The sequence below is a fragment of the Sus scrofa genome, chromosome 1 (genome assembly GCF_000003025.6).
Source record: "Sus scrofa isolate TJ Tabasco breed Duroc chromosome 1, Sscrofa11.1, whole genome shotgun sequence".
Classification (NCBI taxonomy): domain Eukaryota; kingdom Metazoa; phylum Chordata; class Mammalia; order Artiodactyla; family Suidae; genus Sus; species Sus scrofa.
Window position 1 is genome coordinate 194,455,171 of NC_010443.5, and position 23,028 is coordinate 194,478,198.

At 41.2% G+C, this 23,028-nt stretch overlaps 1 protein-coding gene across 5 annotated transcripts in view; it reads left to right on the forward strand.

Moving 5' to 3' along the window:
• Positions 1-20,706, forward strand: part of WDR89 (WD repeat domain 89) — a 36,052-nt gene extending 15,346 nt beyond the window's left edge. Inside the window, exons 2-4 of one of the 5 annotated variants that reach the window (XM_021074250.1) lie at positions 6,395-6,526; positions 14,602-14,694; positions 18,668-20,706. In XM_021074250.1, the coding sequence (XP_020929909.1) occupies positions 18,698-19,858 (1,161 nt within the window). In that variant the 5' untranslated portion in view covers positions 6,395-6,526; positions 14,602-14,694; positions 18,668-18,697 and the 3' untranslated portion in view covers positions 19,859-20,706. Of the gene's footprint in view, positions 1-6,394; positions 6,527-14,598; positions 14,695-18,667 lie in introns of all 5 variants that reach the window. The other 4 variants (XM_021074241.1, XM_021074253.1, XM_021074245.1 and 1 more) reach the window with 4 other exon arrangements.

Sequence of the window (23,028 nt, forward strand, 5' to 3'; positions counted from 1 at the left end):
TTTTTGTACTCTGAGAAATCTTCACCTAACGCAGGGTCATAACTTCCCTCCTTTCCCAGGGTTTTGCTTTTTTTTTTTTTTTTTGGTCTTTCTGGGGCTGCACCCATGGCATATGGAGGTTCCCAGACTAGGGGTCTAATTGGAGCTTTAGCCACCGACCTACACCACAGCCACAGCAATGCCAGATCCGAGCTGTGTCTGACCTACACCACAGCTCAGGACAACGCCAGATCCTTAACCCACTGAGCAAGGCCAGGGATCGAACCTGCAACCTCATGGATCCTAGTTGGACTCGCTTCAGCTGTACCACGACGAGAACTCTTTTTTTTTTTTTTTTTTTTTTGAGCAATTATCTGGGCCAGGCACATCCTTTGGGGTGGGAATTACTCTCCCCACTGAGGTTTTGTAGTTTTTACTCTCACATTTAGGTCTATGATGATTTTGAGTCAGTTAATAGGCCTGGTTCTGAACTGTTCTTTGTCTGATATGAATGAGCCACTGGAGTGTTGGGCCCGGGATGCTGGGGAACTCTCCTCACTGTCCCTCTTCCGCCCTCAGCTTTGAGCAGGCACTGCTGGCTGGTGCCTGATAGAAGATTTCTCCCCATGCTGTTTCTCCTCCAACAGCTGCCGAAGCCTTGTACTCTGTGTGAGAGGCATGACAGAGGTGGGGGTCCTTCTCCTCTGTGACGGTTTGTTTTTTCAAATGTGTACATCTGTGCACAACTGCCACTCGCAAAGTTCTCTCACTGTCTTTCCCAGGCCATATCCCTCTAAAGACAGCCAGTATTCCCATTTCTAGCATTATGGATTTATCTTACCTACCCTTAAACTTTGTGTAAATGAAATTGTATAGCACCCTTTTATGTCGGTCTTCCGTCACTAAACAGTTTTGAGATTTCTCCAACCTTGTTGTCTGTACCAGTGGTATGTGTTTTTTTTTAATTGCTGTGTTTGATTCTATTATATTAATATACTGCAGTTTATAAAGACTTTAAACAATTGGATAATTAACTATCTAATTAATCATCTTGTAATTATCCTAAAAGTAACAGGCCAACAATATATTCACCTTATTGCTGAGGCCAGAAACCTAAGAATCATCTTTGAAACCTCTTCTCAGACCCCCTGTTGGCAGTCTAATCAGAAAATTCTGGTTATTCCTCATTTATAGCTGTGGCCCGAATCCAGCCCCTTCTCCCCACTCTCATATTTCTGGTCCAGAACTACACAACCTTCATCACTGTCTTCACTCTTGCCCTAAGGGCTGTTCTTCAGGTAGCAGCTGGAGAAATGGCTTCACAAGTATTTCTCACCTGCTCTCCACCTGCAGTGGCTTGCTTTCTCATTTGAGAATAAAAGATCCTTACTGCGGCCTGCAAAGTTCTTACCTGAGTCCAGCTACCTCTTTAACCTTATTTCCTTACACCACTGTCTTTCTGACTCAACTTTAGCTGCTCTGGTCCACTTGTTGCTTTTCTCTGCCTAGGTAGCTCATGGCTCACATGGTCCAATCTTTTCCCTCCCTCATTTCAATCTGTTCTTGGCTCAAATGTCACCTCATGGGAGAGGCTTGCCTGGTTTTTCTTTTTTGGCTGTGCCTATGACGTGTGGAAGTTTCTGAGCTGTGCCTTTGGGCATGTGGAACCCAAGCCACAGAGGCTTGCCTTTAATGACCAAATTTAAAAGGCTTTTTCTACCTCATTTCTTGCCTCACCCAACATTATTTTCATTTTTTTTTTCTTTTCTTTTTAGGGCTTCATCTGTGGTATATGGAAGTTCACAGGTTAGGGGTTGAATTGGAGCTGCAGCTGCGACCTACACCACAGCCACAGTGACCTGCATCACAGCTCATGGCAACACCAGATCCTTTAACCCACTGAGTGAGGCCAGGGATCAAACCCGAATCCTCATGGATAATAGTCAGGTTTGTTACTGCTGAGCCACAACAGGAACTCCCTTATTTTCATTCTTATAAGTAGTTATTTGTCTGTGTATCAGTCTGTTCCTTGCTGCCCTGTATTGAGAGCAGAGACTTTCTCTGTGCTCTTTGCTAAATCCAGTGTGTTTTAGGTCTGTCATGTCAGCCATTTGAGAATCATTTCTGAATTAATGATAGAGATTTAATGTTGATAATTGCTTATCAGTTTTTAACTATAGTACCTAACACTCAAGTGGCTGGTTCTCTGATAATGTGAACAGCATTCTGTTATAGGCTTTGATTCTTTTTTCTTTTTTTTTTTTTGGCAGTTATTAAAGAAAGCATTTGCCTAATTTTTAAAGGCATCTATTCAGAAAAAGAAGTAGTAAACATAGAGTACCAATTGAAGAATTGGATTGTTCCACATTGCTACTGACTGTTCCAATTTAAGACATCTGGTGACTGGGGAAGTTTGGTTTCTCTGTTTGGCTAACCAGCTGGTGGTTCTGGAAAGGCAAAGGCAGTTCATTGTTCTTACTGAAAGAAGTATTCATGGACTTGCTTTAAACGGTGACTTTGGGTGGAAGATTTACTTGAAAAACTGGACATCTCAAGGTGTTATTGAGGAAAATGTCTTTGCTCTTTAAAAGATATTTAAATGTTATATCTGGAACCTGCAGGATAATCTCATACTGTGTGAATATGTGTGTCATTCCTCCCCTTTTTCCTTCTTAACAAATTCCTGCACTTTAAGAACTGTGCTTTCCCTAAGAATTTTAGTGTACTTAGTGCATGACGTGCCATATGTCACTGCAACCAGTATTCACATTTGTGTGAATAAGAATAGCATATTCAGACTCACTAAGCAGGATTAATTTACAAAGACATTAAGTCTCAGTCATTAATGAATATGATATTTAAAATTACATTGAAATTGTAGCAGATGTCCATTTAGCATACCTTCCACTAAGTATTCAGCACTTTTGCCCAGTTTAAAACAAATGGTTCTAGACTTGTGATTGCCAAGAGGAAGGGGAGGTGGGGAAGATGGACTTGGAGCTTGGGATGAGCAGGTGCAAACTGTTAAATACAGGATGGATAAACAAGGTCCTACGGTACAGCATAGTGAACTAGATTCAGTATCCTGATATAAGTTCGTAATGGAAAAGAATATAAAAAACAACGCATATATACGTATAACTGAATCACTTTGCTCTATGACACAAATTAGCATTATAAATCAATTATACATCAATTTTAAAAAATGAAATAAAATGAAACAAGTGGTTCTTTGCTAAACCGCTTTAAAGCTATTTCCCTGATAGTTTAAAACATACACACAAATTTCTCTAAATTTTTTTTTTTTGTGTGTGTGTGTGTGTGCTTTTTAGAACTGCACCCATGGCATATGGAAGTTCCCAGGCTAGGGGTTGAGTCGGAGCTACAGCTGCCAGCCTACACCACAGCCACAGCAATGCAGGATCCGAGTTGCATGTCTGCAGCCTAGACCATAACTCATGGTAACACCAGATCTTTAACTCACTGAGCGAGGCCAGGGATTGAACCTGCAATCTCAGGGATCCTACTTGGGTTCGTTAACCACTAAGCCACAAAGGGAACTCCCTCTAAATTTTTGATATAAAAGTTTTCTGAGAAATATTCTGTTGGGAGTTCCCATTGTGGCTCAGTGGGTTAAGAACCCAACTGGTATCCATGAAGATGTGGGTTTGATCCTTGTTGAGTGAGTTAAGGATCTAGCGTTGCTGTGAGCTGTGTATAGGGCACAGATGCAGCTCACCAGTGTGGCTGTGGCTGTGGTATAGGCTGGCAGCTATAGCTCTGATTCAACCCCTAGCCTGAAACTTTCACATGCCGCAGGTGCAATCCTGAGAGGAAAAGAAAAAAAAATGTTCTGTTGAAGTTAAGTGACTACGTGCTTTTTATCCCAAGATATTGTTTTCTCTAGGACATATTGGTAATGTATATGAGTGAACATTTCTCTTTCACTCTTCCTAGTTTTTCTGAAATATTAATAACCAGATACCTCAGTTATACCTGTGTAGTTTTCCTTCAAATAAGCTGGCATTACAAATGCTTGAGGCAGTTCCCTTTGTGGCTCATCAGTAACAAACCCAACTAGTATCCATGAAGATGCAGGTTTGATACCTGGCCTCAGTCAGTGGGTAAAGATCTGGCATTGCCATGAGCTGTGATGTAGGCTGCAGACATGGCTTGGATCTGGCTTTGGCGTAGGCTGGCAGCTGCAGCTCTGATTCCACCCCAGCCTGGGAACTTACATATGCTGCGAGTGTAGCCCTTAAAAAAAGAGAGAGAAGAGAAAGAAGTTGGAGTCCGTACGTTTGGGAGTTTCTTAAATTGTGTGTTTCAGATGTTTTTTTCTGGTCAACGGAGAGCCTTTTATGTGGTGACTGGCAGAGTCAGGCTCCTTTCATTTTATGGCCCAAGCAACCTGTAGGGTCCTGGAGTCCTCTGCATCCAGCCAGCAGATGGGTGAAGATAAGGTGTACAAGGCGCTTCACTGCTGCAAAAGCTGGGCACCTACTAGGGCTGAGGCAGGTCCATGCTGAGTGCCTACACTCTTTTGTCTCTTCCGGGGTCCCAGGAAATGTCCTGTGCAAATCCAGGTGTATCCCACTCCTGTGGACTGCTCCTTGTGTCCTAAGCTTAGCACAGACACCTTAAAAATGGAGAAAGCCGCCCTCGTCATTTTTGCTGAGCTCCTGCAGTACTGAGTGTGTTCATCTCTGAGAATCTGAGGTGCCTACGTACAGCTGCCTCAGTTTCTCTCCAAATGTGAGAATACAGCAAAAAATCCTGAGATTTTGTTTGTTACTTCCTCGTACTGCCTTGGGGAAGGAGCTGCTGTTAGCACAAGGAAGGAACTGTCGTGAGCTCTACAATGGGGTTGAAACATACGAAAATAGCTTGGGAGTTCCCATGATGGCTCAATGGTTAATGAACCCAACTAGTATCCATGAGGACACAGTTTTGATCACTGGCTTCACTCAGTGGGTTAAGGGTCTGGCATTGCCTTGAGCTGTGGTATAGGTTGCAGACATAGCTTGGATCCTGAGTTGCTGTGGCTCTGGCATAGGCTGGCAGCTGTAGCTGATTCGACCCCTAGCCTAGGAACCTCCATGTGCCGTGAGTATGGTCCTAAAAAGGCAAAAAAAAAAAAAAAAAGAAAATAGATTGGAGGTGGCGAGGGAAGAGTTGGGAGTGGTACTCATGACTGCCCCATCAAGCCATCTCAGGTCTGGAAGTGAGCTTGACATTGGAGCTTTTTGGCATAGGAACATGCCTGGTTGGTAAGTACCTTTTTTTCCCCCTATCTAGAACCTCTAAACATCCATGATATGTATCAATGAGATTTTTTTAAAAAAACTTTTTGTTTTAGAAAAATGTTAGTTTTCTAGAAAGTTGCAAAGGTAGTATAAAGTTTCCATATTTCTGTATACCCTTTACCCAGCTTCCCAGATTTTCATATAACCATGATACATTTGTCAAAACCAAAATTAACTAGGAGTTCCCATAGTGGCACTATGGGATTGGTGGCATCTCTGCAGCACCAGGACACAGGTATGATCCCCAGCCTGGCACAGTGGGTTAAAAGATCTGGTGTTTCTGTAGCTGTGGCTTAGGTCGAAGCTGAAGCTCAGATCTGATCCCTGGCCCAGGAACTCCATATGCCATGGGTCAGCCGAAAAGAAAGAAAGAAAAAAAAACACTGCATTTAGTCATCACATGTCTAGCCTCCTCTAATCTGTGACAGTCTCTCAGACTTTTCTTGTTTTTCTTGACTTTAAAATTTGAAAGGTACTAGCTAGGTACCTATAATTGTCCCTTAATTTGGGTTTGACATTTTCTCAAGATTAGGCTGGAATTATTATTATTATTATTTATTTTTTTTTTTTTTTTGTCTTTTTGCTATTTCTTGGACCACTCCCGCGGCATATGGAGGTTCCCAGGCTAGGGGTCGAATCGGACCTGTAGTCTCCGGCCTACGCCAGAGCCACAGCAAAGCGGGATCTGAGCCGCGTCTGCAACCTACACCACAGCTCACGGCAATGCCAGATCGTTAACCCACTGAGCAAGGGCAGGGACCGAACCCGCAACCTCATGGTTCCTAGTCGGATTCGTTAACCACTGCGCCACGACGGGAACTCCTGGAATTATTATTTTTGAGAAGACTGCCACTGAAGTAAACTTTCTCCTCACATCACGTGGGGGGCAAGTGATATCAACATGACTTACCTCCATTGGTATTAACCTTGATCAGTTAGTTGAGTAAAGTGCTATCTTCTGGCTTTCTCTAGTTGAAGCTACTGTCTTTTATTCTTCTCCTACTTTCTGTTTTGTTTTGTTTGGGGTTTTTTTTGGCATGCAGAAGTTCCCAGACCAGGAACTGATCCTGTGCTACAGCAATGATAATGCACGATCCTTGACTCACTAGGCCACCAGGGAGCTCCCTACTCTCTTCTTTGGAAGCAAGTAATAATACGTCCAGCCTGTGCTCAAGGGAAGTGGGCTTGAGCGCCACCTTCTGGACAGAGTCATATCTGCTTATGTTAACTGGAATTTTTCTGTAAGCAAATTCCGTCCCTTTTCCTCATTCGTTTACTTATTTAGTCATTTATTTTTTATCAGTATAGATTCATGGGTGTTTATTTTTATTTTTTGGGTTATAATCCAATGTTATGTAGTTGCTCAAATTAGTCTACAGTGACCAGTGGGAGATCTTGTGTCTTTTTTTTTAAAGTACTTCTTTACATTTGAACACTGTTTGATGCTCTAGGCCTGTCTTATGTTTTCCCTGTCCCAAACCTGGATTCAGTCCATTTGTCCAAGGAAATCAAAGAGGTTTTTTTCTCTTTTTATGGCTACACTGCAGCATATGGAAGTTCCCAGGCTGGGTGTCTAATCAGAACTGCAGCTGCCGGCCTACACCACAGCCATGGTAACACTGGATCTGAGCTGCATCTGCAACCTATGATGCAGCTGGCAGTAACACAGGATACTTAACCCACTTAAGCAAGGCGAGGAATTGAACACAAATCCTCTCAGACACTATGTTAGTTTCTTAACCTGCTGAGTTACAGTGGGAACTCCCAAAGAGGTGGGGTTTTTTTGTTTCCTTTTTAGGGCTGCACCCTCGGTGTATGGAGTTTCCCAAGCAAGGGGTGGAATTGGAGCTGTAGCCACTGGCCTATGTCACAGCCACAGAAGCACAGGATCCGAGCCGTGTCTGCCATCTACACTACAGCTCACAGCAATACCAGATCCTTAACCCATTGAGCAAAGCCAGGGATCGAACGTCCAACCTCATGGTTCCTAGTTGGATTCGTTTTTTCTGTGCCACGACAAGAACTCCCCAAAAGAGTATTTTTAATGGGGTAGATCTTAAGCCTTTCTGATTGGTACCTAACTGAAAGGTAAAAATCTTGAAGAATTCACTAAGAACTTAAGTTTGACTTAAGTGAAACTATGTCATCTTCTAAAACATATTGAAGTTCATTTGCTCTTTAGAAATATATTTTTCATTATAAAATGATGATAGGACAGTGGTTTATTCAGAATTGAGAGTTATTGGTTTGATATTTGTGTTCATGAAATTTTGCATATTGATTCATTTTTTAAATACTTTTAATATAAAAGTAACTGCTTTCATTTTATAAAAAGCTGTAGAGTGATAGTTTTTAAAATGTGAATGAGAAATGAAATAAGGCAAATTAATAAGGAAATTAATTAATAAGGAAATTAATATTTGTTGCTTTTTTCTTTATGCCAAGAATTGCACCCATACACATGTCTGCTCTGTTCCTGTGATTACCTCTGCCCTTGTACCATTACCCTATATTGTAATTATTTACTGGTCTTTCTCCCAGCTTCTTGAAGATAGCAGATATGTTTCTCATCTGAATCTCCAGCATGTAGCATAGTATTTGGCTATAAAGGCACTCAATATCAAGTATGGCCATTTTTTTTTTTTTTCTTTTTCGGGCCATACCCATGGCATATGGAGGTTCCCAGGCTAGGTGTTGAATTGGAGCTGTAACTGCCGGCCTACCCCACAGCCACAGCAACTGCAAGGGACCCAGGCCACATCTGCGACTTACACCACAGCTCACAGCAGCACTGGATCTTTAACCCACTGAGTGAGGCCAGGGATCTAACCTGTGTCCTCAGGGTACTAGCCAGATTTGTTTCCTCTGAGCCACGACGGGAACTCCCAAATATGACCATTTCTGTTCCCATTTTAAAGATGAGGAAGCTGAGGCTTAGAGAAGTTAGGTTAATTTGTACAAGAATTACTTAGCTAGTTTGTGGTAGAACAAGGGTTTGAAATTAAGATGTTTGGTTCTTAAACATACTGCTTTTTTCATTGTACTACTCTGACAGTTTATCGATAAGATGCAAATACTTCTCTGCATTATTTCCAAATTAACAACCTGTTAAGAGTATTCATAAGGAACTGGTAACATTTGTTGCTTCCTGGGAGAGGCAAGAGTCTTGAGGACAGAAATGTTCTAAGACATTAGTTTTGGAAGCTGTTGAATTTTGAACCATGGAACTATTTTATTTATTTATTTATTTATCTGTTGTCTTTTTGCCTTTTCTAGGGCCGCTCCCATGGCATATGGAGATTCCCAGGCTAGGGGTCGAATCTGAGCTGTAGCCACCTGCTTATGCCAGAGCCACAGGAACACAGGATCCACGCAGTGTCTGCGACCTACACCACAGCTCACAACACCGGATCCTTAACCCACTGAGTAAGGCCAGGGGTCGAACCTGGAACCTCATGGTTCCTAGTCAAATTCGTTAACCACTGAGCCATGACGGGAATTCCTGGAACTACTTTACAGGAGTTCCCGTTGTGGCTCAACTGGTTAAGGACCTGACATTGTCTCTGTGAGGATGTGGATTTGATCCCTGTCCCTGCTCAGTGGATTAAGGATCCATTGCTTCAAGCTGCAGGGTAGGTTGCAGATGTGGGTCCAACCCAGTGTGGCTGTGGGTATGGCGTAGGACTACAGTTGCAGTTCTGATTCAACCTCTGGCTGGGAACTTCCATATGCAGCAGGTGATGCAGTGAAAAGAAGGGGAAAAAAGATACGTATAGATACATTTTAAAAATACACAGAGGAGGAGTTCCCATGGTGCCTCAGTGGTTAACAAATCTGACTAGGAACCGTGAGGTTGTGGGTTCGATCCCTGGCCTTACTCAGTGGGTCAAGGATCCAGCACTGCTGTGAGCTGTGGTGTAGGTCACAGATGAAGCTCGGATCCTGCATTGCTGTCGCTCTGGCGTAGGCCGGTGGCTACAGCTCTGATTAGACCCCTAGCCTGGGAACTTCCATATGCCACAGGAGCTGCCCAAGAAATGGCAAAAAGAAAAAAAAAAAAAAATACACAGTGGAGTTCCCATCCTGGTGCAGCAGAAACAAATCCGACTAGGAACCATGAGGTTTCGGGTTTGATCCCTGGCCTTGCTCAGTGGGTTAAGGAGCCGGCATTGCCATGAGCTGTGGTGCAGGTCGCAGACATGGCTTTGATCCTATGTTTCTGTGGCTGTGGTATAGGCCAGGCAGCTGCAGTTCCGACTCAACCCCTAGCCTGGGAACCTCCATATGCCACAAATGTGGCCCTAAAAAGCAAAAACAAACACAGAAACTTAATGTTTTATATTAACTTTTAAAACATTGTATCATTTCAGTGTTTTTTCTTATTTTGTTGATGTCTTTAGAATCAAGGATCCTACCATTATTACAGAGCTTAGATTTTTATAGTCTTCTGACAGTTCTTTTGTGTATCCTATTTTTCCCTTTTACTTTTGAAAGGAAAGGGCAAAAAAACATGTAAAGAGGCAAGAAAAGGGAGAGAATAGAATGTTCTAACAGGAACAAAAGATTAAAGTCCCTCTCTTTAATATGAATGAGATTTGACTTTTAAAAGTATGTTCTCTAAATATTTCTTTGTAGGGGACTTCCCATTGTGGCTCAGTGGTAACAAACCCGACTAGGATCTATGAAGATGCAGGTTCGATCCCTGGCCTCACTCAGTGGGCAGTGGGTTAAGTATCCACCATTGCCCTGAGCTGTGGTACAGGTTGCAGATCAGGCTCAGATCCCGTGTTGCTGTGGCTGTGGTGCAGGCCAGCAACTGTAGCTCCAATTCAACCCCTAGTCTGGGAACTTAACATATGCCGCAGATGTGGCCCTAAAAAGCAAAAACAAAAATAAAACTATAAAGTCAGTACTTGATAAGAACGCTCAAGACTTCATTTGATTATCACTAATTAGGGTAGTTCTGGCTGCCTTAACAAAACCTTTACTGCAAATTCACTTGAACAGTCAGAAAATGTTGACTCTCATACATGGAATAAAAGTACGTCCTGCCAGTTGGAATGGGTACACTTTAAAGTGTTCCACATGTGAACAGATAGTAGTTGGAAGGAGAATATTTGCATGGATTGACAAAAATGTCAGGTTTCTGAACCATGTTACTGGTTAAAGGGATGGCGTTACTATCCTTGGGTTAATTAGGATCAATGCCTGGAGCTGGGTCATGCCCTGAAACCATGGTGATGCCATGTGTAGGAGAAGTGGAGGATGAGAGGATGAGTGGGAGGGCTTCCATTGTACTAGGCGTCCACTAGGTTTTGTTTGTTTGTTTGTTTCTTTCTTTCTTTCTTTCTTTCTTTCCTTCCTTCCTTCTTTCTTTCCGCCTCTTTCTTTCTTTCTTTCTTTCTTTCTTTCTTTCTTTCTTTCTTTCTTTCTTTCTTTCCTTCCTTCCTTCCTTCCTTCCTTCCTTCTTTCTTTCCTTCTTTCTTTCCACCTCCCTTTCTTTCTTTCTTTCTTTCTTTCTTTCTTTCTTTCTTTCCTTCCTTCCTTCCTTCCTTCCTTCCTTCCTTCTTTCTTTCCTTCTTTCTTTCCACCTCCCTTTCTTTCTTTCTTTCTTTCTTTCTTTTTTTGGTTTTGCTTTTGCTTTTGCTTTTTAGGGCCATACCCATGGCATATGGAGGTTCCCAGGCTAGGGGTCAAATTGGAGCCACAACTGCTGGCCTACACCACAGCCACAGCATCGAAGGATCCGAGCCACGTCTGTGACCTACACCACAACTCACTGCAACGCCAGATCCTTAACCAACTGAGCAAGGCCAGGGATCGAACCAGCCACCTCATGGTTCCTAGTTGGATTTGTTTCTGCTGCTCCACAATGGGAACTCCCCACTAGAGTTTCTTAATTGCCCTTCAAATAGAGTATGATTTATAACTTAACCCTCTGCCCCTAATAATAACTTGAGAAATGTAATTTTTTATGGGGTGTAATGGGTTGCATGAGAGTTTCCTTTACTATTCTCTATTCCATACAAATTCTTTAATAAAAAATGGGACACACAAAAAATAAAAAGTGATGGTTACTTATTGTAACCTTTTTCTAGGTTGATATGGAGTGTTTTGGGGTTTTTTGTTGTTGTTTTAGGGCCACACCTGCAGCATATGAAAATTCCCAGGCAAGGGGTGGAATCAGAGCTGTAGCTGCCAGCCTACACCAAAGCCAGTGCCAGATCCAAGCCACGTCTGCAACCTACAACCACAGGTCATGGCAATGCCAGATCCTTAGCCCACTAAGCAAGGCCAGGGATCAAACCTGCATCCTCATGGATACTGTCAGATTCAGTTCTGCTGCACCACAATGGGATCTCCCACTAATCGGGTTCTTTCTTTGCTTTTTTTGATTGAACCGTGATACTCATGGATACTAGTCGGGTTCTTAACCCATTGAGCCACAACGGGAACTCTGATGTGTGTTTTTTAAGTTATCCTGCTCCCTTTCTTTCTCCTCTGCCTATAGTAGAATTAACATGTAATTCTTTCTCTCAAAGTCTTAGGCATATTCCTTAATTAAAGTTGACACTTGGAGTTCCCATCATGGTGCAGTGGCAATGAATCCGACTAGGAACCATGGGGTTGCGAGTTCGGTTCCTGGCCTCACTCAGTGGGTTAAGGACCCGGCATTGCCGTGAGCTGTGGTGTAGGTCGCAGATGCAGCTCTCAGATCTGGTGTTGCTGTGGCTCTGGCGTAGGCCAGTGGCTACAGCTCCGATTAGACCAACAGCCTGGGAACATCCATATGCCGCGAGTGCAGCCCTAGAAAGACAAAAGACAAAATAATAATAATAATAATAATAATAATAATAAAGTTGGCACTTACTTTAGTACTTACATAGAAAAGCATAAAATTGAAATGAACACATGTTCATTGGTTCTAAGGTTAAAATTCAGGTTTCAAAATCAAACTCTTCCTGTATCTTTCCATTTATTACCTATGAGCATTGGTAAGTTAGTTTCTCTGAGCTTCATTTTCTCTGTAAAATGGGGATAATACCTACCTCATAGAGTAAATGATTAGGATAAAAAACTAGATGTAAGTTTTTAGCACATAGCCTGACATTTATTGAACTCCAATTGTAATTATTTTCTTCTCTGTGAGACTCAATCATCCTAGACCAGTTTGATAGATGTGGTAGCATATTGTAGTTGAATTATTAGTGTGGATTGTGAAGTTCTTAGAATGCATTCCTGAATGACTTTTCCTATTAAGCTTCTTCTTAAACTTGAGACATTAGTTGAATCTCTGCATTTTGCAGTCATCAGAGCTAGTTTCTTGTGTTCAATGGGCTTTATTAAGTTTCAGCTGTGGAGAATTAGTTTTTCTGACCCAAATCTGACAGATTGTCTCAAAAGAAAACTATTCCTTTATCCAACATATAGTTCAAATACGAGTGTTACTCTTTTTTTTTTTTTTTTTCTTTTTTTTTCCTTTTTTTCACTGCCCCATAGCATATGGAGTTGCTGGGCCAGGGATTTGATCTCAGCTGCAGTTGGGACCTATGCCCCAGGTGTGACAACACTGGATCCTTAATTTGGTGTTCTAGCCCAGGGATTGAAGCTGCATCTCAGTGCTCCAGAGATGCTGCCTGTCATGTTGTGCCACGGAGGAACTCCAGCGTTACTCTCTAATAGTAAAAATGTAATAGTATTTGTTGTTTATGCTGTCCGATCTTTGAAGCATGGTGAGCATTCATACCCAAAAGATGGAAATACATCTGTCTCTAAGGATACTGCACATTTCTGACTTCATGCAAAGTAATATGCTAAGGACTTCTGGTACTGCCTTTTGTAATCAGTAGTTTCTACATAGGTGTAAAATGTATGTTTTCATCTTGTTTAAATGGGAAAGAAGCCTACTTCTTTTTCCATTATGGAATTATTTAAGCTAGCTAGGCTTTTGATCAGATTTTATCTTCAAACTTGGCCACTTCAGGAATAAGAGCAATACTTAGTTGCAGCTAGATATATTTAGGATGTGTGTTATATATAGAAATAAAATTTATTTGGTTTATTTTAATAGGAAGTACAATATTTTGATTGGTAAAGGTAACATATCTTGGAGTTCCCGTTGTGGTGCAGTGGTTAACAAATCTGACTAGGAACCATGAGATTGCGGGTTCAGTCCCTGGCCTTGCTCAGTGGATTAAGGATCTGGCGTTGCCGTGAGCTGTGGTGTAGGTTGCAGACAAGGCTTGGATCTGGCGTTGCTGTGGCTCTGATTGGACCCCTAGCCTGGGAACCTCCATATACCGCGGGAGGCAGCCCTAGAAAAGGCAAAAAGACAAATAAATAAATAAATAAAAGATAGCATATCTTACTAAGGCAAAAGCCACACAAGAAATACTTATGTTTAAAGATTTTGTTATTAAGTAATCAATTCCTAATTATCTAAGGATAGTTCTTCAGATAGTCAGCATTTCCCGCCTAAAGTGTTTCCAGATGGCAGTTCATCAGACATGTAATATTCTCACCTCCTGAAATCTTATTCTGAGGTGTTTGTTTTATGGTGTTTTGGGGTGTCTTTCTAAGTCTTCCAGCTATTGCATTATAGTTAGATGTGAGAATTCTTTACCCCAGTAAGGACCACAAAAACCGTGGTGGCTCAGTGCCAGGGCACTGCTGGGGTTCTGCTATTTCCTGATCTCCATTAAGTGGGTCAGTATGAGACATGAGCAATTTTTTTTAGAACCAATTAGGCCAATATTTAAATTGGTTATTATTGCTTGCCATGACCTTGAACACAAGGACAAAAAATTTTTCCCTACTGAAGCCAATCACCACATCTTCAGACTCTACTAAACTTCATTTAGACCTCTTCTCTCTTGTTTCATCTCAGTGTTGAGAAAATGAGAACTGCAATATGATTCAAGAGGTCATGGTGATAAATCCGCCTTTTCTTTTATCCATTCCTTTGCCCTTCTCTTTTGGCTATTCTTCGTTTCTCTTTTCACCTCCTTACTCTTGCTTTAGTGTTCTTTTCTGTCCCTCTCTTTTTGTGCCCTTTTTCATGTGTGTGTGTGTCTGTGTGTGTGTTAGTAAAAGAAAGGCTCAGTCTGTGTCCTTGGCTTTTCACTGGCCTGTTGAAATCTAGGATGCTAACTAAGCTTCCTTTTATGCACCTAACAGAAACAAATGGAGAAAAGATTAAAATTATGGTTATTCTTACTTGTTCTCTTTATATGTTTTTGTTAGGTTGAACTCTATGGTGTTGTCAGTATTGTTTTGATCTACAGAAATGGATTGAACCTTATTTTTCTCTTAGCAGGCTGGAGCAAAAGCAGGATTTGGAAATAGAGTGGATGAGAGCCCTAAGCAGGAGCATTGGATATTCCCCAGAGGTTCTGGTATAGATAACTGGGTAGGTCAGAGTGTTGTCACAGTGCAGTACCATTGACCGAAATTGAGAAAACTGAGAAGCATGTGTTGTCTTTGTTTTTAAGGGGAAGGCTTGGTGGGGGGAGAGGGAAGCATACACAGTCAGTTGTGCTTTGGGGCGTAGTGGGACGTGTTCAAGTGGCTAGTAGACCCTTGGAAAGACGGACTTGTAAACAGAGGAGAGTGTTGCCATGTGGGTGGCACTTGAAGCATGAATGTGAATGAGGCTGCTCTGTGCACGTGTAGAGTAAGAACAGAGCCTCTGGCTAATCTTGAGGACTGGAAAGTGGATCATTGCAAGGAAAACTCAGCTAAGGGCACACATAGAGAGTGTATTCATCATTTTAGAATGATTCATTAGTATGTTAACATTAAGGATTAACTATGTTGCCTTGGAAGTTCTATTTCACATCTGACTCACTTGCATATTAATGTGTTAAAGCACAAGCTAGAGGTTTTCCTGTTTTCTCTAAGAAATTAAACCATTCTACTGTTTGTATCTGTGGATGAATGAATATAAACTCTATAGCTTGAGAGTGTTGTGGGACCTACCTACCCTCTAATATGTCTTTCTTTTTTTGAAGTAATACATTGCATTTAAACTGTGTGTCACATGGACAGCCATGACAGTTGTTACCATTGCTATTGTCTTAAAGTGTTAGTTTTCTGTGTTCTATCTGGACCACTCTGCCTGCCTCACTAGTCCCAGAATCCTTTGGATTAAAGCCTTGCCAGGGACTGTTCCACATGAAACAGATTCTGCAGGCAGCATGATGCCAGGAAGTACAGTAGTACTGTGTGCTTGAGGTAGCAATGCATGGTCATAGTCCTATAAATGATGACTTGAGCTTAAAAACCACATTCAACTTGGGAGTTCCTATTGTGGCTCAGCAGTAATGAATCTGACTAATATCCAGGAGGACATGGGTTTATTCCCTGGCCTCGATCAGGGGTTAAGGATTTGGTGCTGTTCTGAACTGTGGTGTAGGTCGCAGAGGTTGCTCAAATCCCAGATGGCTGTAGCTGTGATATAGGCCGGCAGCTGTAGCTCCGATTCAACCCCTAGGTTGGGAACTTCCATACGCTGTAGGCATGGCCCTAAAAAGCCAAACAAATGAATAAACAAAATACACACAAAAAACTTTGACTATTTCAGCAATGGGCAGTTGTTTTGATCTGGAATTTAAAAGGATTTCTTCCTTGAAGTGTAGGCAGCATACCCTTAAGTGACACATATTTTAGGATATATTTGAATAGCTTGTGGTAAATTTGTGTTGAATATTTTCTTACAAATATAAGCACTTTCTCTGTATTTCCTTTTTGTGCTTTATTTAAAGTACTGTTAAGGAATGCCATTATTTACTAATTCCCATAAACAAGGCTCCCCCTGCAAACACACTGTCACAGGCAGTATCATTTTAGGTTTCCTCTGTTTCTCCTAGAATTCTTCAGCTCTTAATGCATGAAAGGTGAATCAATTATTCATTCTTTATTCAGCAACCATTTATTGATAACAAAAGAAGCAAGAAAGTCAGGTAATAAGTTCCATAGTAAAATGGGGTTTTTCAAAAATATTGAGTGAAAGAGCAAATTGCAGCAAAGATAATGTGATGCCATTAAATACATATACACATGGTTATATACATATAAATGTGATTTCTTAATCATAGGATTTCTTTAAATGAAAAACTGAAGCAAATATGATAAAATGTTCCTATCTGTTAAATATGGGTAATGTGTTTGAATGTCTGTTTTCTTTTTTCTCTACTTCTTTGTACATATGAAGTATTTCATAATTAAGCATTTTTAATTTTTTCATTAGTAAAACAGGCAATATGATAGGGGGTGATAGGTTACCTAAGGTTGGTTGATCAGAGACGGTCTCTCTGGGGAGGTAACATATTGAGATCTGACTATCAGGGAGGAGTTACCCAGAAAAGGTGGAGAAAGTATCCCAGGCAAAGAAACCTGTGCTCTAGTCCTGGGACAGAAGCAAGCATGCACATTTAAGGGAAGAGGCCTTTTTTGCTTACCTGGTTGTAAACCCACAGTTATGCTGTGCGGGTAAATGGCCATTTGGCCTCTGGATACTTGAAGGAAGCTCACCATTTTCAGATGTATCTTACTCCTATACAGAGTTGTTCCGTGCAGGGCTTTCACACTAATGGTAATAATGATATATCACATGCACACAGAAGCTGGCCTGAAGGGTCTCTCAGTGGTCTAGTTGGGGACAGTTTGAACCTTAACAAGAACTTAAGTGATCAAGAATTCCCATCGTAGCTCAGCAGAAATGAATCTGACTAGCATCCATGAGGACACAGCTTCGATCCCTGCCTCGCTCACTGGGTTAAGGATCCAGTGTTGCTGTGAGCGGTGGTGTAGGTTGCAGATGCAGCTCAGATCCCACGTTGATGTGTCTGTGGCAGAGGTCGGGAGTTGCAGCTCTGAGTCAACCCCTAGCCTGGGAACCTCCATATGCCGTGGGTATATATGGCCCTAAAAAGACAAAAAACAAACAAAAAAATGATCAAACTTGCTGTTATGAGACTTCTTAATGTAATACTGTAAGAAGTACCCAGGATCACCTGAAATATATCCCTGATAACAATGCTAAACTGGAATTTAATCATGAAACAACTAGAAAAACCTGGAATATGAGACATTTTACGAGACAACTGGCCTGAACTCTTCAAAAAATGTATATCCCCTTCCATGAGAGGCAACCTGGTGTGGTGGTAAAGGCACAAGTCCCTGAAGCCAAGGTGCTGAGGTGCACATTCCAGCTCCACAGCTTACACGCTGCTGCTGCCTGAGAAGCACATCTCCAGAATGCCTACTGGGAACCTCTGTTAGTTTTCTATTGTTACTACAACAATTTACTGCAAACTCTGTGGCTGGAAACAACACAAACTTATTATATGTCAGAAGTCCAAAATGGGTCTCAATGGACTAAAATCAAGATGTTAGCAGGGCTGTACTTCCATGTGGAGGCTCTAAAGGAGGCCTTTTTCCTGCCTTTTCTGCTTTCTAAAAGGCTTTTTGCCCCAAACAAACAGCAGTATGTCCAGAACCTTTCTTCCACAGTAATATCCCTCTGACTGTCATATCTGGGCCTCCTTCTATTTTTAAAGACACTGGTGATGACTCTGGGCCCACACAGATAATCCAGACCAATTTCCTTATTTTATTTGTTTATTTGTTTATTTTGCTTTTTAGGGCCATGTTCGTGGCATATGGAAGTTCCCAGTCTAGGGGTCAAAGCGGAGCTACAGCTGCCGGCCTACACCACAGCTGCAGCAACTCCAGATCCTAGCTGCATCTGTGACCTACACCACAGCTCATGGCAACTCGGGATCCCTGACCCATGGAGTGAGGCCAGAGATCAAACCTGCATCTTCATGGATACCAATTGGGTTCATTCTGCTGTACCACAATGGGAACTCCTGATTTCCTTATTTTGAGGTTAACTGATTAGCAGCCTTAATTCCATCTACAGTCTCAATTCCTCTTGGCCATGTAACCTAATACATTCATAGGTTCCTGGGATTAAGGCATGAACATCTTTGAGGGACCATTTTTCTGCCCACACATCTGTGTTTGTATTCTATAGGTGTATAAGACAGCTGGGGCCAGGAAGAGATGATTCCAAAGTGTAGATCCTAGCTCATGCTGAAGACTATGAGTAGGACTAGTGATTGGGTTTGAGCCGAAAGGAATCACTGAGCAGTGTATGTTCATGTTTTTTAAATTCTCTTACTGTCATAACCATATATGGTAGATTCAGTATTCAGAAAGTGGTTGAATTAGGAGGCAGCTGAGTTTTCATTACATCATGATTGAAATATTAGAATTTATTTCTTTTGTTTTATGCCAGCCCTCACAGGGAAATGTTCTTGATTTAATTACAATGTAGAGATGCTTTGGGTTTAATTTTAATGTTTGCTTTATTACAGATTTTTACCACCCTTGGATACACTCCTGATATGGAGAAGATGGAGGAACAATTTGCTAATTTGAACATTGTTAAACGTTCCTCAGAAACTAAAGAACCTACTTATCTGCTTGGCATAGACACATCAAAGACCATATCAGCAGAAAAAGGAAGCTTGGTTGCTGTTTTATGTTCTAGTGGATCAATCCGAATATATGATAAAGAAAGGTTAAACATACTACGAGAATTTAGAGGGTATCCTGGACTTAATGGAGTCAAGTTTGCCAGTTCCCATGACAGCGTGTATTCATCCTGTGCTGATGGCACTGTAAAATGTTGGGATGCTCGATTAGCCAGTAATAAACCTGTCCAGCTGTTCAAGGGTTACCCTTCCAATATTTTTATCAGTTTTGATATCAGCTGTAATGATCATATCATTTGTGCTGGTACAGAAAAGGTTGATGATGATGCATTGTTGGTATTTTGGGATGCAAGAATTAATTCTCAAGGCTTGTCTGCTCCTAAAGACCCATTAGGTGCATATTCAGAGACACACAGTGATGATATCACTCAAGTATGTTTCCATCCCAGAGACCCTAACATGGTTGTCTCAGGTTCAACTGATGGCTTGGTAAACGTATTTGACATCAGTGCTGATAATGAAGAAGATGCACTCGTTACAACCTGTAATTCCGTTTCATCAGTGAGCTCTATTGGTTGGTCTGGGAAAGATTATAAACAGATTTACTGCATGACACATGATGAAGGATTTTGTTGGTGGGACCTTAATCATCTGGATACCGATGAACCAATTACACGTTTGAACATCCAGGATGTCAGACAAGTCATTAATGTGAAAGAAGGTGTTTTGGACTATTTGATTGGTGGCCTGTATCATGAAAAGACAGACAGATTGTTTGTTGTTGGAGGAACAAACCAAGGAATTATTCATATAATGAGCTGTACTGCATCGGGATTGGTCCATGTTACCAGTCTGCAGGGAGGGCATGCTGCTACAGTCCGATCTTTCTGCTGGAATATGCAGGATGATTCTTTGCTGACTGGAGGAGAAGATGCACAGTTGTTACTTTGGAAACCTGGAGCAACGGAGAAGACATTTACAAAGAAAGACAGCATGAAAATAGCCTCCTCTGTGTACCAGCGAGTCCGAGTTCACAGTAATGATTCATATAAGAGAAGGAAAAAGCAGTGATGTTACCTTAGGAGTTGACCTCATAGGTTTTATTTAGAGTTGCAAACAATTATTTCTGTATACTATCTGTGCTTAAAGATCATCTTTAAAAACAAGCCAGTCCTGGAAAAATGTTGGGAATATTTTAATTCAGATCTTCATGTATTCTAAAATTATTTTTTTTAAGCCACCAGTTGAGTGTATAATCAGTGACTTGAAAGTAAAATTACATTCCTCATTTTAAAAACCCATCTGTTGAATTAGTGAATGTTGGGTTTAAAGAAATAGCTTTGATAAGTGTTTTTTAGAAGTAAATGGCTGATGTGACTTTAAAAAGCAGGTGGTTTGGGCTATGTTTTTTTAAGCTCAGTTTTACATTTTAAATCGTCTTCATTATTTTTAAAGCCAAATCAGAGTATTTTCTTCATTTTGAGAAGCTCCTACTTGCTTAATACATATAGATTACACTAGTGTATTTAAATATAAATATTCTAATGAGTTTAAATAGAATTAAATGTTTTCAGAAATAAAGTGATTTGCATTTATTTGAGAAAAATACATTTAGTAAATATTTTCATCTATCCTTTAATATTGTTTGTTAAACAGTAAACAGGTGTTTTGCTGATGAAACAGAAATTACCTTGTGAAATTCACTTTGAAATTCAAAGTGAATATATACAAATGAAAGTATTTATAATAGTAAAATAACTTTATTTTAAAATATTTCAATATTTTGTGATAAAATTTTCTTCTATAGTGTTTCATCCATCCATAATTTTAAACTTGAATTTTTGTTTACTGATAATTTTTCCGTCCTTCCTTTTAATATTTCTCCAAAGAATCTTTATTAAAAAGTTGATCCCTCTAAAGGTTTGGTATCTTTTTTAATGTTTAATTAAAAGTGAAAATATTTGTTTACTATTAATTTATTTTGCTTTTTAGGGCCACAGCCCTGGCATGTGGAAGTTCCCAGGCTAGGGGTGGAATCGTAACTACAGCTGCTGGCCTGAACCACAGCTCAAAGATGCTGGATCCCCGACCCACTGACTGAGGCCAGGAATCATACCTGCATCTTCCTGGATACTAGTCGGATTCATTTCCACTGTGCCACAATGGGAACGCCTCTCTTTATTTTTTAATGTTTTGATTTAATTTTTTTGGTCACACCCACAGCATGTGGAAGTTCCCAGGCCAGGGATCAAACCCTGGGCTGCAGCAGCAGCCCCACCACTCCATTGACAATACCAGATCCTTAACCCACTGCACCACAAGGGAATGCCTACATTTCTTTTTGTTTTATTTTATTTTTGCTGTTTAGGGCCACACCCATGGCATATGGAGATTCGTAGATTGGGGTCGAATTGGAGCTGTACCTGCTGGCCTATGCCACAGCCACAGCAATGCCAGATCTGAGCTGCATCTGCAACCTACACCACAGCTCACAGCAACGCCGGATCCTTAACCCACTGAGTGAGGCCAGGGATCAAACCTGTGTCCTCATGGATCCTAGTCAGATTCATTGCCGCTGCACTATGACAGGAACTCCTACATTTCTTTTCTTTCATTCTTTCTTTCTTTCTTTTTTTTTTTTTTTTTTTTTTTTGGTCTTTTGTCTTTTTAGGGCTGCACCTGTGCCATATGGAAGTTCCCAGGCTAGGAACCTACACCACAGCTCATGGCAATGCCAGTTCCCTAACCCACTGAGTGAGGCCAAGGATCAAACCCTCAACCTCATGGTTCCTAATTGGATTCGTTTCCACTGTGCCACAACAGGAACTCCTTTTCTTTTTTTTTTAAACTCAATGAATTTTATTACATTTGTAGTTGTACAATGATCATCACAACCCAGTTTTATAGCATTTCCATCCCAAACCCCCAGCCCATCCTCCCACCCCCAACCAGTCTCCTTTGGAAAACATACGTTTTTTAAAGTCTGTGAGTCGGTATCTGTTCTGCAAAGAAGTTCACTGTGTCCTTTTTTTAGATTCCACATGTAAGTGATAGCATATGACATTGGTGTCTCACTGTCTGACTAACTTCACTTAGCATGATAATTTCTAGGTCCATCCATGATGCTGCAAATGCCATTATTTCTTTCCTTTTAATGGCTGAGTAATACTCCATTGCATATATGTACCACATCTTTTTTCGTTTTAGTGTATTTTTATTTTTTGTCTTTTTAGGGATGCACCCATGGCATATGGAGTTTCCCAGGCTAGGGGGTCTAATTGGAGCTACAGCTGCTGGCCATATCCGAGCTTCATCTGCGACTTACACCATAGCTCATGGCAACGCCTGAACCTTAACCCTCTCAGTGAGGCCAGGGATCAAACCCACAACCTCATGGTTACTACTCAGGTTCATTAACCACTGAGCCACAATGGGAACTCCTGTGTGTACCACATCTTCTTTATCCACTCCTCTGTTGATAGGCATTTAGGTTGTTTCCATGTCTTGGCTATTGTATATAGTCCTGCAATGAACATTGGGGAACTCTTACATTTCTTTTTAAATGTTAATTGTTTAACATTCGACATTTAACATTTAACATGTAGTCTCTGAGATTGTAACACTGGGGGAAGCTTTTATTTTTCTAAAGAACATTTACAGCTTACACTTAGATATGGTTTATCTTAACTCCTATGAGGTAAGTGTTAAGCACGTTAAAAATATAAGATTCTTATTTGGAAAAATTCAGCTATTCTTGGTGTTGTCCAAACCATAAACCTGAGGATAACTGAGGATTTTTCTCTTCTCTTAACCAATCTTTCACCAAGCCCTATGCCATTCCGCTTCCCGCGTGTGCCAGCCTGTTCTTTGGTCTTTGCCCCCCAGCACTAAGGCCTTAGATCAGACTCTCATCATTTCTCTCCTAGGTTATAGACTTTGTCTAACCTCTCCACTTCATCCTCCCTACTATTTGTAGACCAAAAATCAAAAACGGGTTTTTTTGTCTCTTTGCATTTTCTAGGTCTGCTCTCACGGCATAAGGAAATTCCCAGGCTAGGGGTCTAATCAGAGCTGTAGCCACCAGCCTACACCAGAGCCACAGCAACGCAGGATCCAAGCCGCGTCTGCAACCTACACCACAGCTCACGGTAACGCCGGATCCTTAACCCACTGAGTGAGGCCAGGGATGGAACCCACAACCTCATGGTTCCTAGTCAGATTCGTTAACCACTGCGCCATGA